The sequence below is a fragment of the Aplidium turbinatum genome, chromosome 1 (genome assembly GCF_918807975.1).
Source record: "Aplidium turbinatum chromosome 1, kaAplTurb1.1, whole genome shotgun sequence".
Lineage (NCBI taxonomy): Eukaryota > Metazoa > Chordata > Ascidiacea > Aplousobranchia > Polyclinidae > Aplidium > Aplidium turbinatum.
In genome coordinates, this window is record NC_137472.1 from 16,945,307 (window position 1) to 16,963,853 (window position 18,547).

The 18,547-nt window shown below is 37.3% G+C and overlaps 1 protein-coding gene across 2 annotated transcripts; it reads right to left on the reverse strand.

The window, feature by feature from the left end:
* Positions 1-685: 685 nt before the first annotated feature.
* On the reverse strand, positions 686-18,083 carry LOC145772087 (uncharacterized). 2 transcript variants are annotated; one of them, XM_082583913.1, is made up of 6 exons: positions 17,778-18,083; positions 16,949-16,993; positions 16,384-16,425; positions 14,762-14,806; positions 8,885-9,053; positions 686-3,338 (listed from the first exon to the last, which is right to left on the reverse strand). In XM_082583913.1, exons 1-6 carry the CDS (start codon positions 18,013-18,015, stop codon positions 3,092-3,094), a joined length of 786 nt encoding a protein of 261 aa, XP_082440039.1. In that variant the 5' UTR covers positions 18,016-18,083; the 3' UTR covers positions 686-3,091. The 2 variants fall into 2 exon arrangements, with proteins under 2 accessions (XP_082440039.1, XP_082440047.1); XM_082583921.1 differs by lacking the exon at positions 16,384-16,425.
* Positions 18,084-18,547: the final 464 nt, after the last annotated feature.

Consider the following 18,547-nt stretch of genomic DNA (forward strand, 5'->3'; position numbering starts at 1 on the left):
AACTTTAATTGCAGCAGGCCATATCTCTGGCTGTCTCTGGTATAATAATTCCCAAGTTTTTAACAAAATTCTGATAGTTGGTGACCACCAGTCTGCTTCCAACGTTGTCAATCAGAGTTTGAACAAACCGATTACGGTCAAAAGAAACCTAGACTCCACGTCGAGCTTAGAACCGGTGCAACGGTATGTTTTCAAAGGAGTAGGCCTACCGGTAGTTTTCTTTCCTTCAAATAAACTACTCAACTTCAATGCGCTAACTGCTGATGACAGTCTTTTATTTGCACGTGTGAGCTCATGTGGCTGACACGTACGGATAACGGTGATTTACTGTTTGGTGCAGATAACCAAGATCTAAAAAATGCAATATGAAGTGCTGTATAATTATAATCATTTTTTAAATTGAAAAATTGGCTACAAAACATTCCATTCATCTGGCAACTATACCCATAGCTGTACGAGCCAGGGGCAGGGGGGCAGCCGCCCCCTGTTCTTTCAAAACGTCGCAAATTCAGGCAAAATCTTGCAATTAACTTATTAGGGCAAAAATTGCTATATGAAAAGCTTCAAAATTGCATGAGTTAAGAAAAACTATAAATTAATATCTTGTACCTCTCAAACTAAGTAGCCTACAGCCTCTTATTTGCACATGAAATGTGACACAAAATTTTCATATGGCACACCCGTATTGATGTATTGTATTGTATGGTGATAAAACTGTAGTACGAAATGCATTTAACCAACTGCATCATGCCAATTTGGGCAGCCACCAAAATATGTCTTTGATACCGTACTTTTGTGAAACTGCCCAAATCAAAACGCAAAATTTGCCATATAGCTAATTTTATTAATTTTCACAAATGCATCGTGTTGATTTGGGCAGCTGGAAACATGAAATTATCTGATGAAAATGAGTAGGCTAGTCTGTTTATGCAACTGCCCAAATTAGCGTGAGGCATAGTTTTCTCAAAATGAACAAATTCATTAATTTTTCCCATTTACACAGTGATGTACGCGCATACAAAAAATATTGACGCCGTTGGCGTAAACGCAAACGTTCGAAAAACCATACGCCGTATGCGTCAACGTAACTTGTAAAAAAAGTTGGCGGCGTCAGCGCATACACTAGCGTAAACTAATTTTGTTTGCTAGTTGCCAAACATTCACGCGGTATAAACCACTCGAAACAAACAAGTTTTATTTTGAATTTTCACGAAGAAACACAAGCACCTGAAAGTGTATATTTCGCTCTTATTGTATGTCCTTTTACGCATCCCAGTTGTGGAACAAGTTTACATCTTCCTGTGTAAAACGATTACGTGTTGCTTACAATGACTCTTTTAGAATATTGCACAATTTGCCTCGTTATGTCAGAACCCGTGAATATCAAGTAATGAATAATATAACAACGTTTGATGCTTTCTTGAGGAAAAACATGTTTTTGCTCATCAACCGTTGGATTTACTCCTCAAATCGTTTTATGTCAGACCTGATGTCATCTGATTGTTTTTATCGTTCTAAATATTTTCAATTCTTCCAACGCTCATTGTATGTAAATTTGTAACAGTACATAGCCTATTTAGTGAGCTTTTAAACTGACTTTTGTGGCACGGAAAGTTATTTACATTTTCTAAGAATTTGTTGGTAGAGTCGAGCATATATTTATTAGGAATATAAGGTTTAATTATCGAGTCCAAAAATTTTGCCAATCGGTATTCAGGTGTACCAATCATTGACACTACTGGCCTAACTGGGTTTCCATCTTTATGGACTTTTATAAGACCATACAGTTTTCCTGGGTTGCTACCGGATGGGATAAGTTTTTTACATAAGTCTTTATATTATGTGTCATTAAACTGACGCCATCCAAACTGGTTCTCTGTGACCTTTGTACATTTGCAGTTTGTGTATTATTTCGTTGTTTTGTTTTGGATATGGACAGCTTTGTCTGACGCTAATAAATAATAATCATAATTTCATATCGTTTGAGAAAATACTTTCAGAGTTGCTAGGTTGGCGGTTTTCTCGCCAAATTAATCTTCTTTAAAAACTGAGTTTGCAAATATGCAATTTATGATTTTATTCAAAAATGCTTAACGTATTATCTGTCGCGATCAAAAATATTTTGGGAACAAACTTTTGTTTTTTCCCATTCGATCATGAAGATAACTTTATTTCTGGTTTCATCGAAAATAATAATTTTCATTAAATTGTTTTGGTTGATAAAATCGATTTATTTCAAACACAATACAAAGAAAGGTTAAGTTTGACACATAATATTGGTAGTTACGAATGACATACCATAATTGTTTATTAACGGCATAACGTGCCATGACTTTATGCTGTTTAAATGGCACATTTCTACCTCAGTTCATAATTACTAAAAAGTTACTGATATTCAAAAGTGGGCAGTAGCGCGCTACTTTTGTAGTTCCGCTATAAGTTACGTGTAAAAGTAGCGGTAGCGCGCGCTACTGTTGGTCCAAGTAGTGAGTAACGGTAACGCGTTACTTTTCATCGACTGGTAGCAATAGCTACCGTTTTGGTGTGTTGTGGCGACAGCGCACTACTTTCAAGCGGGTGCTCACCTCTGCTGATATTAAGTTGCCATAAATCATTTCATCAAGTCAATGAATTGTTTTGAAATATACAATTTTCATATTCAGCGTTGTCACAACCAATTACAGTTGAGGAAAATTACTTCGTAACAATCATTAGGCCTACACATGTCTCACGCAACAAACGATAACAACAGCATATGTTTGTCGGCGCTGATTGTAGCAAGAATTGACAGCTTTTTGACAGCGATAGTATCACACCACTAATTTATGCCACATAACATCGAAACGCGGCCTTCACCACTCAGTTAAAATCTCACTGTTGTGGAAAGAAAACAACCAAACCAGTATATATCAAGGGTAAACCATGTTGAATGGGTTGCTCTTCCTGGCAGTTAGTCAGCACAACGCTGAACTCACTAGAACAACGAGCTGATTGCGTATCACTCACCACCGCGTGTAAATCGATAATAATATATCTCACTCGGAATTTGTATTGTTATGCGTTAATGTTTGTTGTTACGTAGTCTAATTGTTCAACTCCATTGTTTTTCACACAGGGCTAGGCGGCTGTATGAGCATTCATCGTCATGGCTGCTCTGGTTGGCATTGTACATGACCGCGCAATTTTGTCTACCTCCACCATTTGGTTGCGATTTTCCCCAAAAATCTTGAGCAGAAGTTACAGGATCGCCATTAATCCATTTCCAAGTACCTTCTACATCAAGATCATTCATTCCAATCCATGTCCACGTTTGGGTATTTAAAGCTTTTTGAATGATCCTGAGAACACAAATAACAAAGTATGAAAACGGGAGGAGAGGAAGATCTAAAATCAAACAATTAACCACTGCTTTCAGAACTGCATGTTTTATTCAACTATATTTCACGATCCCGAACAACCAGATAAGTAAAATACAGTATCTCCTTTTTTAAACTAACATCTTTTCATGGTTTCAAAATTTTACCCACGATGATATCTCAGAGATCAAGTTAAAAATCGGTGCCTGGATTGCACAACGCCTCCCAGGCACACATCTCTCAATGAAATCGCCAATCAGCCAACCACATTCTAGATTGGACGAGGCCTAGCATAAAAACATCCACGTTTCTTTTGCCAAAACTCAGAGCCCGAGAGGCTCGATAAATCAGCAACGCTTCACTCCATGTCTACAACCAAAAAATGTAAGTAGCCTACTATCTTTAAACACTGAAAGAATCTCATTACTAAAATGCGAATATCTGTTTAGAATACTGGACAAACATCAAGGGCTAAAATGCCAAGATACACACTTATTTCTGCAGTCTACCAAAAACAATAGAGTGTGGCATTTCAACCTATGCAAAAGAAACAGCAAATGTGACCGCAAGCTCGATATTACGGCTACATCTCCAAACCACATCGAGAAGACAAAGATCCAACTAAACAACGTTTTCATTGCCATTATAAATACATTATTTAAGCCACAAAAAAAACTAGCCAACACTTTCTCCTCTCAAACAGGAACCACCCAGCCATACAATGTATATATCGGGGACTTCAACAAATCAACAACCCACCATCAAGGCTGGGGCTACAAAGTTAACGCACAGCAGTACGCCGAATGACAATAGTATTTCTGCTAGTAGCCTACGCTATATTAAAAAGTTTGAGTAGCACTGCACTCTACGCTATTTAATACATTACATAGCCTACTTCAGGAACATTTCCGCAAATAAATCTTTTAAATTTGGCTATGCAGATAACTGGGCTCTAACTTTCCAATCCAACAGTAACAAAATATATCAGCTATGCCTAACTTTTGCTGGAGGGCAATGACATTGTTGAAACAGTTGCATTTTAAATCACGAACTTTTCACAAATGATTCAAAACTGGTTATAGTATAGGGGACCTTTCGGACACCTTCAAACCCTAGGGCTCGTTTGCAACATATATGACTTTTACAGTTGTACTAGTAGGCTACTTAAAAAGCAAACAAATTTGTCGAAAAGGCACTCATGTTCAAAAAAAGTTAAAAATTGAACGTTTATTTACACATATCCAGCTTCAGATGAGTTTAAAAAGCGCATATGAAAATGGGTGAACATCACCCACCCATTTGTAGGTGATAGTCCTCCAGCATAGTGAGCATCATCTATTTTCTTTTCAAAATGGACATCATTAGACATTTTCTTGGACATGATCATCAGCTTTCCAATCCTTTGTACAAACAAAGGTCATGTCTGGATGGTCTTCACCCTATGTCCGAAATGGGAAACATTCGGACACTTTTACAATGTTTTTAAATGCAATTAATTTTTCCGTAACGTACCATAGCTCTTTCTTTTCTGGCAGGATATAAGCTGTGATATAACGTGATGCGACAATTTATCGAAAGACAATTTATCGAACGACGTTAATCGCACGACAGTTTATCGAAAGACAGTTTATCTAACAACAATTCATCGAAACGACAATTCATCGAACCGACTGTTTATCGAAACGACAGTTAATCGAACGACAGTTTATCTAACGATAATTCATCGAAACGACAGTTCATCGAACCGACTGTTTATCGAAAGACAGTTTATCTAAAGACAATTCATCGAAACGACAGTTCATCGAACCGACTGTTTATCGAAACGACAGTTTATCTAACGACAATTCATCGAAACGACAGTTCATCGAACCGACTGTTTATCGAAACGACAGTTAATCGCACGACAGTTTATCGAAAGACAGTTTATCTAACGACAATTCATCGAAACGACAGTTCATCGAACCGACTGTTTATCGAAACGACAGTTAATCGAACGACAATTTATCGAAAGACAGTTTATCTAACGACAATTCATCGAAACGACAGTTCATCGACCGACTGTTTATCGAAACGACAGTTTATCGTACGACGAAGCACATATGAAATGGAATACTCAGGGGTTAAGGGTTAGGAGTTAGGGTTTGGGTTTAGGTTTTACGTTAGGGTTTCGTTTTCGATTAACTGTCGTTCGATAAATTGTCGTTCAGTGAACAGTCGTTTCGATAAACTGTCGTTTCGATTAACTGTCGTTCGATAAATATAGTCGTTCGATAAACTGTCGTAGTACCGTGATATACATGTAAGCGTAAGAAATAACAAAAAGTTTTAAAACTGATTTTGCAAAAAATGAAATAAACTGAATTCTTCCCTTACTGGTTTTGCAAAAGTGATATAAACCTACCCGCACCAATTCAGAAACGGACACGCTAACCACTAAAAAAGCCAACGAGTCGTTTTAATTCTGTTACAATGCTGCACATTATCATGAAAACGTAGCGCACAGCCGCATACGTCTTAAAAATACATACACAGCTACATACCACAATGCGGATGAGATATCTGGTATGGCAAAGGCAGGTTAGTTAATACAATTTTCACATTTAGTGAGATTTTACTACAACTGTTGGATATAGAAACACCATTTATGGTGCTAAAGAAACTTCGTTTGTTGGGCTAATAACTTTCCCCCAAGTTTAGTCTGTTTGATGTCACTGGTTATCAGTTCAGACTCATTCAAACATACATCTCCGGTTTGTATCAACTAACCTTCCAAGAAGGTTAGTTGATACACCTATGAGGTTAGTTGATACATGGAACTTCTAGTTGATACGATCAAAATAGCTTACGCCTCAATTATACTGAGAATATAATATACTTTATAGGCTACTTTTGAAATTTATACTCAAACTACTGTAGTGTAGATAGTAGAACCATATTGCCAGGTCTGGGTTAACCAAAATCCATGACAGTTCTGCAGTTTTATAGCGTTATCTAGTGTAAAATGTGATAAAGATATTTTACATCCGGATGTTCTTCCTAACGCCAACCTGTTATACAGATTAGGAAATTGAGATAATTGTCAATTCTTATGACAGCCAGGGTTTAGCCTACGTACAACGTACAGTAAGAGAGTTTTTAGTTAATCTGTAGCATCCAGTGGCGTAGCCAAGGGGGGGGAGGAGGTTTGGGGGGTTACAACCCCCTTTGGCACTCGTGTGACGTCAGGATATTGAAAATGATGCTTTCAGTCTCTATGTCTCTAAAACAAAGTTTGCCTAATTTTAAACGAAACTGCATCAAAAGAGCGAGTTTTGCCAATACCAAACATTCAAATATCTCAGAAAGAAATTAACAAGAAAACATAGAGACAGCTTTATTACCAAAAATGCCCAAGAAAACATGATCTTATCTTTTTGCTATGCCACTGGACAGCACCATTTTACAGGAATATTTATACCCACATCTTTGTTGAAAATGCTCTCAAAATGCACCAAATTCAAAGTAATTTTTTCAAATTTTCTGGGGGAGGCCCCCGCCGCTGGGTGTTGTCTTTGGCAAAGACGCCGTCAAAACCCCCTCTTTTCAAAATTCCTGGCTACGCCACTGCATCGATCAGTTTTTCTTTTATAAAACTGGGGCATGTTGTCAAAGAGGCCTTATTAATTCTGTGATATTGTCAAGTTCACAGGTTCTGCAGCTTCATTTACACACAGCTCAAAAGTTCAACAACTAATTCCAAACGAATTTACAGAGTTTCACATGTAAGCCTATTTTACCTGAAAATATGGTTGAAATATTGCAGGTTACTGAATGTATGAATGCAGGTTAGTTGATACAGTGTATCAACTAGCCTGGGCTAAAATGTATCAACTAACCTTTTCCTTACTTTTATCAAAAATGTGTCTGCCATCAATCTAACTAAGTCGGTTAAAAATGATTTGATTTATGCAATGATACTATATACACCTATATACTGCCTGTCGCCAATAAGATAATCTTTTACCGTTTTTCAAACACTCAAGAATTAACTGAATTGTAAATTTGAAAAAATTTACAAAAAAACTCAATTTTTGAACATTTCGCATTATTTTACAAACTTGAAATTGGATAACAGCGAAATCATCATGTCACCACTCAATCAATATTCTTCACCAGTTGGTGGCGGTATTTGTACAAAATCCGTTTTCTGGAATCCGTTTTTAGTGGTGTATCAACTAACCTTCTGTATCAACTAACCTGCCCTTGCCCTACATTAAAATCTACACCAGTACAATGACTTTCTGCTATAATTAAGTAATATAACCAAACTCTGCATCAAAACCAAAGCCACAACAGCAAAGACAATAAGAATACTTGGTCTTCTACCAATAAACGCAGCCTTCTGAAAAATAATAATAAAACAAGCCCCAAAACCAATCAATTAAACTCAAGCAAACCCATCTGTAAATTTTCCGGTTAGCCTACAACAATTTTAATTTTCATCAAGAATGAAACGAGTATTTGTCAGTAACAGGAACATAGTACATGCTTGAAATATGCAAGTAGGCTAACATACACAATGCAAAAGTCACACAAGTTCCCATAACGACAGGGAGACAACGAGACGACCACACGGTCTACTAGTCAATTGCCACCCTTCGGCAATTACGATTTTGCAATTTAACTGACCCAACAACGTCGTCTCTTTCAGGATTTTGTACAGCAAATAGACAAGAATGATGGGTAACAGCCAACAGACTTATTAGTAAACACGCTCGCATTGCTCAAACACAACATTGATGGTGAACTCTGAACGGCAGTAAATGCAGCACTGCAACTGCGGCATTTAGGACGATGATCACCTACTCAGTACTCAAGGATGGCTAGCCCACCAAAATCAGACAGATATGGATCAATATATACTAAACATATAGGCCTATACATGTGGCGACATTTTTAAACGCTAGTTGAAAAACCACAAAGACGATGTGCACAGTGCACACCATACGATTCTACAGGGAAATCGTTTTGAATTCACAAAGAAACGAAATTGCTTTTCTTAATTAACAAAAAGATTAGCGATTTCAAGGAGATTACGGCGGAGACATTAGACAAATTTTTAAAAAATTGACTACTTTTAGCAAAAAAGCGATAGCAAAAAACTGGTAGAGTATGTGTGTCTACTTAAAATTTTAACCTGTTTGTCAATAATTTTGCTCTAACTTTGCGAAAAAAGCAACCTGATAAGTCGTAACGTTTTTATATCAAAATTTATTAGAAAATGAAAGTGCGGATGGAATAAGTCCACACGTCAGGCCATTAGCTGACAAAAATCGCTTAGTCCGAATAGGGTTAAAGTGAAACCAAGAGTAAGAATTTTCCGTCGAAACAACATAATTTGGTATGGTCAATCCTGATATTAAAATGAACATATTTTTTTCTTTAGTAAGTTTAGCTACAAAAATACTTTTAGATTTAAACTGATTTGTAATCTGATTTGTTGGTAGGCTAATGCTATAAATCTAGCAAGCATTACTTAACAGCTTTACCTTCGATTGTCTAGACTTCGGACGCCGTAAACTGCCAAATCACCTCCAATATCTTGGCAAAACTTTCTGCTGGCGTCATAGTTTTGACTAGCACTTGATAGTTTATATACATATCCATTGCACAGTCCAATCCATCCACCATCTAATCTTGCAGATTCGTTTCGGCACGCTAAGAAAAGAGTTACATTATGTTCAAGGGAGAAGTTACTGATCAAAACAATTTGCTTTTTTCAGCTTTTATTGCTCTTGAATACTGTTCTCAGTTATCCATCCATCTGTCGTCTCAGCTATTACAAAGCTACGATTGAATTCTAACCTTCTCCGCTCATTGCGAGAAACCAACCGAGGCTGCAGCCAGTTATAAATTTCCTATTGCAGTTTGCAAAAAAGTTTGTTGTTTTATTGCACATGTAGGTGGTTATTGTTTGGAATGCTTTTGTAGCCTATAAGCTGAAGACTGGTTTCAAAAGTATTCTAGGCGAGAAAGGGTGATTGCAGCACAATAACAGAAAGCTTGTAGGAAAGCAGTATTTTGGCCACAAAATAATTTTGCAACCTGCTCAAGTGCGTATGTTGCCTCAAGGGTGTAATCAACATGAGTTCTGTATTAGGCTATTTCCTAATAACAAATAAATTGAGTAACTTATTCCAAAGACAATAAAAAAAAAAAAAATACGTAATCGATCAATCGGTAAGACTGTGTTTGCAAAACTGTAGCCTACTATGTTAGGCATTTTCCTTAACCGGCTTATCAAAACATATATAAATTCGCTTTCAACCAATCAATCCGTCGTTCGTCATTGTAGCAGAAAAATATAAGCTATTTTTATTGACGTTACGTCAAAATCAATGTGCTCAGATCCAAATTGTAATTCAAGCAATTTCAAACTTTTCCACATTAATAGGAAATACGTTACTAAGCCTATATCCAGTAGAGTTGACAAGGGGTACTTTTACACCCGGACCCGAAATGATTTTAGGGGCCCGTAAACTTTCTAAGGGGGTTCAAAAACTGGAAGAAACCACCGCGTGTTCTTTGGATAGGCTATAGTGAAAAATATAGGGATATGAAAAAAAAGTGAAGTCATATAATTTTTATTGTGTGTGGAGTAAGGCTGTTCCAAACAAAAGTATTTTGAAAATATTTTGTTTCAAAACCATTTTTGTTTGCAAAAAAAGAATGTTTAAAATTTCCTGTTGACATCTAAAGAAACAGCCTGTTATCTGTAAAATATTTCGTTTCGAAATCGTGAAATATTTTTGTTTCCTTTCGACCTAAAATTATTTTTCTTAATTTCGTTTTGGAGCAAAGATCTATAAGAAGGATTTCATTTCGTTTTGACTTGAAAAGTTTGTTTCAAACAGCCCTATAGTGTAGAGCAGTGGTTCCCAACTCATGGGTCGCGACCCAAAGTTGGGTCGCCTGATAATTTTTTTGGGTCGCTTGTTTTTCAGGCATATTGTATCTTCGACGAAAAAATAACAATAAAAAAAATTTAAAACGTGAAGAGATCGATCACAAAACTGGAAAATATAAACACAAGTCATGAAGCGTTTCATGTCGAGACATCGGAAAGCTTTGTAGCATGATCGTAGTGCAAGAAGTTTTAACAATTTTCGCTTTTATTATTGTTATTATTATTATTAAATGTAAACCCAACAAAAATTTCAGTCTCAAACATAACTTGACAAAGTTACGGGACATATATTGTAACGTGCACTATATGTCACAAACGCTATGTCGGACAAACTATGACAAAGTTTTCCACACGTCGGACCACGCATAGTCTGGTGTGGTAAAATGCATCAAAGACAAAGCCCCAAGTGCTGTATGGACTTATTGCTTTCTCCACAGAGAGGCTTTTGCTGCAAAAAGCTGTCTCAAGAGCTGCACGAAGTGTTGAATGATGTGAAGTGTGTAAACTTCATCAAAACAAGTCCACTAAATTGGCATTTGTTTTCGTCTTTTTGGATTCTGATTATTAACAAAAGCATTGCTGTTGCACACAGAAGTGCGATAGTTGTCACGAGGTCGTGTCCTGAAGCCAGTTTGTAATTTGCGAGAGGAGATTGCTATCTTCCTGAGGCAACAGAACTGTGTGAGATTAGCCGAGAAGTTTTTGCAAGAAGATTTCAAGGCAAAAGTTGCTTACCTTGCCGATATATTTGACTCTCTGAATTCGCTAAATTTATATAGGTTATGCAAGGCAACGGTTTTACGGTGATTGCTCGCGCCGCAAAAGTTTCTGCTTAACACAAAAAACTCATATTCTGGAAAAGTTATGTCACCAGAGATGAGTACGATATATTTCCTCAGCTAACGCAATACATCTGTGGCAATGAAGTTGATATTAAGCAAACGATAACACTGGTCTACACAAAATTTCAGGTTTGGGTTTTGACAACTGATTTTAGCTAATTTTGGGGCGCTGAATTCGAAAATGAACTCAGATTTTCTCTATCACATCACGTTTTTGAGATATGAAATATCCCTAATTTTTGAAAAAAATCAAATTTTGCCCCCCCTCTGTTGTCAAAACAAGGAATTCTGATGCAATAAACACTGTATTACCTGCAATAATCTAGCTTTGATTAACAAACAAGCATTCTATATTATATTCACACAAATTTGCGTTGTCTTTATTAAAATTTCATGCCTTGGAATAAAAAATAGGCATGCAAAAGAGCAACCATAATAACATCAAGCGCTACATTATGCTGACGAACATGTCGATAGGACAGTGACAAGGTATTTTCTGAATTATAGCCTACAGTTCACACAATATGCAGTTGCACATAGACATTCCAATGGAGTGCAGAAATTCTGAAGACACACACAGAAATAGCAAAGTGCCAAAATAAAGATTGACTCAAAGGGACTTGGGCAGGGCGAGTTCAGAAACAGTCAAAAAAAGAGCTTTCATAAATATGAACTCTTCACTTATAAGCTTAAAAAGGCTCTTTTGAGGGACTTTCTTTTATGAGCAGCATCTGGAATTTCTCTTTTAAAACTACAACAATAGTCGGCCATCATGACAATCCCACCGACCTTGATAACGTTCCTGCATAATTTTAATATCCTGGTGGAAACGTTCACCCTGTTCTTCACTAACTTTCTCAAGGTTTTCTGGAAACTCATCTGCATGGCTTTTCAAATAGTGAACTTTGATGCTCATCCTGAATCCCAAATCTTCAAAACTAAGCAGTAGCTCCCTTAAAAGATCTTTATAATTTTCTGCTTTTCTGTTTCCCAAAAAATTTCTCACAACAGCACCGAAAGCATTCCAAGCTCTAGCCTCGAATGGCAACATTGATTTTACAAAATTTTCATCCTTTAACAATTGCCTGATTTGTGGTCCGTTGAAAATCCCAGCTCTTTTTTTCTCTTCACTGAGACCAGGAAAAGCATAACATATATACTTAAAACACTCTCCTTCATGATCCAAAGCTTTTACATATTGTTTCATGAGACCAAATTTGATGTGAAGAGGAGGCAAGAGGATCTTTTTGATATCAACTAACTGATCGCGTATGATATTTTTGTCTCCAGGTGTCAAGGTGAGCCTTGGAGGCCACTCTTCTTTGTTCCAGTGCTGATCCTTGGCCCTGCTGTCCCAGTAGCATAGGAAACATGGGTATTTGGTGTAGTCACTTTGTTGCCCCAGCAAAAAGTTCACCATTTTTAAATCTACACAGATGAGCCAACCATGCTCATGGTACTTTAACTTTTCAAGAACGGTTTTGATGTTCTGATACTCTTCTTTCATTGTCACCGAATGTCCTATCGGAATAGAACCGTACACGTTACCATTGTGAAGTAAAACACACTTCAAACTTCGTTTGGAGCTATCAATGAAAAGTCTCCATTCGTCTGCATCATACTGTGGTAATCCCATTTCTAGAAGAAGCCCTTCTATATTGTTGCAATAAACGAAATTGGCCCCTTGTTTAAAAAGTTGGCTCTTTTTTGGCCCTTTTTGAACGTGCAGTTGGCTCCTTGCCAAATTTACATCTAGTAACCCTGCTGCACAGAGATAGCAGCTGACCCACAGATAACGCCTGAGAAGCCAAGACAGGGAGTTCAAGCCAGCATGGAAAAACTCAACGCTACCAATCTCCACTATGTCCTATTACGATTATTATCATAACAGGAATTTTTTTTATTTTAAAGGAAATCTGAACCAATTTATGAATTTAGTGTAAAAATATCTCTATGTTTGAAAGTTTATAGCTGTCAGAAAATAATTATATTTGACATTTTACTGCACTAAAAAGGGTTAAAATTGGTCAATTTCATTAATAATGGCAACGATAGAAAGAAAACTTGATGTGATAGAGAAAATCTGAGTTCATTTTCGAATTCAGCGCCCCAAAGTTAGCCAAAATCAGTTGTCAAAACCCAAACCTGAAAAAAAAAGTTGAAATTTGTAGACCAGTGTAATAATTAGACACCTGGAACAATTTGCCAAAAAGTTTGTGCACTACTATGAAGAATCTCTAACACTTTAATAACCAAAATGATTGGATAATTGATCCATTTGTTGGAAAAGATCAGCCTCAACTTTCTATCCATGTTGCAGAACAGTTGGACATAACGACAGAAGTAGCAAACCGTATTTCTTTTGCGTCCTTCAAAGACAAATATCCCAAAGATTCTGCAAACATCCACTTTTGGGCTTCGATGTACAAAGTGTATCCCACAGTTTCACAATTAGGGACTCAAAAACAGATTCCATTTGCAACAACTTGGCTTTGTAAGACTGGATTTAGCGCCATGTGTGTATTGAAAACTGAACAGCGAAACCGGCTGGAAGTTAAAGCCGACATGCGGCTATGCCTAAGCAAAATAACGCCTCGATTTCAAAAACTCACTGACAGCAAGCCAACACAGCTATCTCATTAGTGATTTGACAAACATATTATTTTCGGAAAAAGTTACTGCTTTTGTAGTGCTGTTTGTTTGCAACGCCATCTTGTATGGCTTTTGAAATACTACGACAATTTGCTTGGGTCGCAAGATTTTATCGAACTGAATTTTTTTTAAATGGGTCGCCTCAAAAACGAGTTGGGAACCACTGGTGTAGAGCCACATGTGTTTAAGAGGTTGCTGATTTTTTTACACTCTTTCTGTATGCATTTCTCTTCGTTTCATTCATGCAACGTAGCATTTTTTTATACACGCTGTGATGGTATAACCAAATATGGGTGAAAAAATAAACGCAGGTAAATGAGATCGGCAGCCTTGCAACAAGCTTCGATAAACTCTATCACTAACAAGGATATGGGCAAGCGCGTTACATTCAATCAGACTGAAGAAGTCTAACGAAGTCAAACCTCCTTCACGACTGTTCGCCATGTCAGTGGCAACATATTGTGCTATTCATGTAGCTACTCTTAGGATTGTTGTTTACTGTTCTTAATTTCTAACGCTTCTAATATGAAGAATTGGAAGGCAAACAAAGTCGTCATTTGGACAAACAAAGATCAAGACAAAGAAATATTAAAGTTGTACTGACGAGTCTTCATTAGACGAAAATCGGTTCTACAACATGAACATATTGCTACTGTACATCAACCGTTTTTACATTGATTCAACGTCTGCACACTTTGAATCCATGTAAAAAAACGGTTGACTTGCTGTCTGGCTATTAGTGTTGTGTGTTTATTAGTCTTGATAGATGAGGAAATGTGAAGAATAGTTTTTTACGGTTAACCAGTGGGGATTTTCCTCTTAATTTACTCCTTTATTCTCAGCCTTATGCCTACGATTGATTCTAAAAGTGCTTTTAGAAAAACGATTAATGATTTTAATTTTTAAACTAATCATTAACACGTCAACGTGTTCAATACTAAATATGATAAGCTATTTTTGCTTACCTGTAGTTCGAGACGCCACTCTTTTTTCTAGGGTCACTATCATATCTGCGAAATAAATTCAACTGTTAAGATTTGGAAAACAAAGCATGGAAAAGCAACGCTTCATGTTTATTTAAACTGCAGGCAATGAGAGCAATAATATCCAAAATTAAACATGTTTGACATGCAATTAAACATGTTTGACATGCAAAGTAACAATTGCACATTTAGCTGTCATGTTAAAATTTTGTTAGCTGAGACTGTCAATTATCACACTCATCGCACAAATAAAATGAACGTACATAGCCTGCATAAGCACTCGCCTGAAAAGACTCTTTAATTTACAGTTTATTGAACTATTGGATTGATGAAAATTTTATAACTGCTCGTTAAAAGATTAAGCTACAAGCATGCCACAGTTGCCACACACATTCGTGTATTCGCAATTGCCGATTTACTTTCTTGTAAAGTAAAACAACTACTAGAAGATATGTTTTTTACTGAAAGTTCTCACTTGAGTATCCAAAATGATGTTTAACAAAGGTCACTTTAGCATCCTATTTGTTTGTTATCATTGCTTGACTTGCCTTGAAAATGACTACCAAACAAAATCTACTTTTGGGGATTCTTATTAAAACAGAAAACATCATCAAGATATTCTACAATATTTATCACTGACAAAAAAAACACGTGCAGTGTGCCCACCCTCGCAATAAACGTGGAAATGTCAAAACTTATTGAAGTGCACATTAAAATGAATTAAAAACTTAATGTAGTAAAAGTAAAACAGTTGCATTTATCTGACTTATTTGTCAGTTGTTCATGTAAAGACGATATTTCATCTGAAACAATGAATAACTCGAATTTAATAAAATCATCACACTTATACACTATACAGTATTGACCTAAACGTGTCTATCAGCAGTCACAGACACAGGGGCGGATTAGCAGACTGAATCGGCCCGGGAATTCCATAACAAAAGCGCCCCACTTTCATCAAACCAGATTTTGTAGCCTATAGGCCTATAACAAGTTACAATACTTATTTCACAAACCATTTAGAAAAAAAAGTGTAAACAGGTTAGTAGCCCATCTTTTGCAAATCAAAGCAATTTTATGGTTTATGTAATGCAACACAACAGTTTTCGCATTCTCTCTAGTTCATCAATGATCATGTCCAAAGCCATACGAACACCATCTCGCCCCTTCTCACATCAGATCCATTGATTATTGGAATGTTTACCCTGGCACTGAGAGAGAGAGAGAAGAGAGAAACCTATGTGCGACCGAGGTCTACGTGCGATCATGTGTACTTTAGTCTTTAGCTAAAGTTTTTCTTTGCAAATAGTAAAAAACAGTAATCACACACCCCAAAATTTACCCGGCCCACGGTCATAAAGTTCACAGTCCCATGGGAAAAGTTCCCAAATTCCCCGTGGGCCAATCCATCCCTGGTCACATATAAAAGTTTGTACTTGTGTGCAATAGATGTGTCACCTAGAGCCTAGCGGTTACTTTTGCAGTGCCACTGCAAATGTACTCCAGTTGTAAACGGTAATCTAAAGTACACAGACAAGAAAGGTGCTTTTCCCCCAACGTTTTACATCATTTAAAAAAGAGGTTAAAAAACGATTTCAATTTACCTGATTGATTTTTGAGTTGTTTTTGCAGAGACGATATATCATCTAAAACAATAAAACCACGAAATCAAGTATAGATCATTGCCCTTAATTTATCAAGAACAAAAATAGATATGTCTAGCAGCAGTAACATACAATGGTTTGTATTTGTGCAATGTGCATGCATGTGATGGCTAAATTCACGTATGCGTGCAAGCACGGTGCCACTGCCAGAGTGCTCGAGCTGGGAACGGTGCTGAAGTATCAATATATTCAGCACCGTTATGAAGCTAATTTTGGCCCCGGTACCAATGAGACACTCGGGGGCCAAATTCAGACACTTCTAAGAAAAACGCGCAATGTCCAACGAATACGAGGTAGCTTCTTCAAGTTTTCGAGCCCTTGAAATAGTTACGGGCCTTCACACCATCCCGAGCCCGGGTCCGAAAGTATGGCACTGCAGCGGGTGCGGTGTAGTCCAAACCACTATTTCAGCAGCTGACCCCGATGATATAAGATAATATAACGCAAGGAGCCTACAGCAACCTTGTCAATACTACTGTGCATATTACATTGTTTTTGTTTTCACCTGTACATTTCGACTCAAGTTTCTTTTCCAGATCCACCAATTTATCTGAAAGGTAAAGTCAAGTGCTAAAATTTGGATAATGAAAACACTGACATGTAATAATAATAATAATCATGCTTTTATTTGCACCTATTGCCATAACCTACAGAACACTACGATCACACATGCGATACAACAGAAAGCAGCAAAGTGACATACAGGGCCGGGTTTAGATGATGGGAAGCCCGGGGCACTTTTAGATCGGGGGCCCCCGTGCAAAAAATTTTTTTTTGCCTACGGCGCGAAAAGCCACCTCTACGTCTGCAATAGCATTAATCCAGCACTGCACAGTATTTTGCAGAAACTTCAAAGGCTGAAAGAAAACAATAACATAATAACACAAAATCACATTTTTTCCACGTAAGGGGGGCCTTCAAAAGTCGAGGAGGCGGGGCATCTGCACCCTCTGCCCCCTAAATCCGGCCTGGTGACATATAATCTTCGAGTCAGCTGCTCTCCTTATTTTGGCTTGCCATTAAGTGTTTTTCCCGAGGCACAGCTGCGTGCTCAGGAACGGTGTCGAACCCACGTCCTCTTGAACGACGCGCAGACGTCCTCACCACTCGGCTACGCAGCCGGCTTAATTTTGTTTGTTACTCCACTTATCTATTACTAGTGCATCGCAAACTTCAATAGTTATAATAAACAATTTATATTATTCACACATGACGCAGCAATAATAGCAATAGTTATTTTTACAACGACACACAGGCGTAACAATAATTATGCAACTCAGCCAGCAAATCAGTATAATAGTTCAAATACTGTAAAAATGAAACGAATGATTTACCTTCAGCTACTTGCGTGGTGATTTGCTGTATCTGCTCTTTTTTGCACTCATCGAGAGAATTTTGTCTAACTTGCTGGATATTCGAGTGCACGTACACGGTTTCAGTACACTTGCTGCTTGGTAGAGATTCTTTTTCAGGATCAAAGGTTCTGCAGACAGTCGTAGGTTCTTCGTGGCTTTCTAGAATGGATAGACAAAGAACCAAGGCTAAAACGACGTATTTCACAAATATTTTCATTTTAAGCCGTTAAAATGTTGGGTAAAAATGCGTTTTCAATTCTGGCTTGTACAGGTAGACAACAGATTGTCAAAATGATCTACAAGACCGATTGTAGACAAATTATATCCGCGTTTCAACCGAAAGTGTGCAATTCACGTCACATCCGTGAGCAAGGTTTGATGCTTCCTGTTTTTCTTGTGATGGCAATCACGAGAGATAAAGTGCTTGCCGTTGTCGTAATGTTTCACAACATTGGTTCAATGTCTTCATTTAATCATGGCTTGAATTTGTTACTTGGGTCTGATGTAAACCTACAAAATCTTTTTCTGAATTTCAGCGCTGTTTGCTCGTCAAACCACAAATCTGCTTCAAATGCCTTATCTCGCGAGCTCGAGACATTTGATCAAACAATGACTATGTGTCAGTGTGTGACTTATTCTAACCCCCCGCTATAATAAACAATCTTTCAACCCAGGGTTCAACAGGCAACTATTTGCTAGCGGAGTCTTCTATCTTTTAACCATTTTTGATTGAATTGGCACGTAGTGTG

Bases quoted from the DNA above. Each gene is read 5' to 3' on its own strand.
- LOC145772087 (XM_082583913.1), bottom strand. From the start codon at position 18,015: ATGAAAATATTTGTGAAATACGTCGTTTTAGCCTTGGTTCTTTGTCTA. The intron at 16,426-16,948 runs GTGAAAACAAAA...TTATTGTTTTAG, and splicing joins ACTTGAGTCGAAATGTACAG to ATGATATATCGTCTCTGCAA. The intron at 9,054-14,761 runs GTAAGCAAAAAT...CTCTTTTCTTAG, and splicing joins AGTGGCGTCTCGAACTACAG to CGTGCCGAAACGAATCTGCA.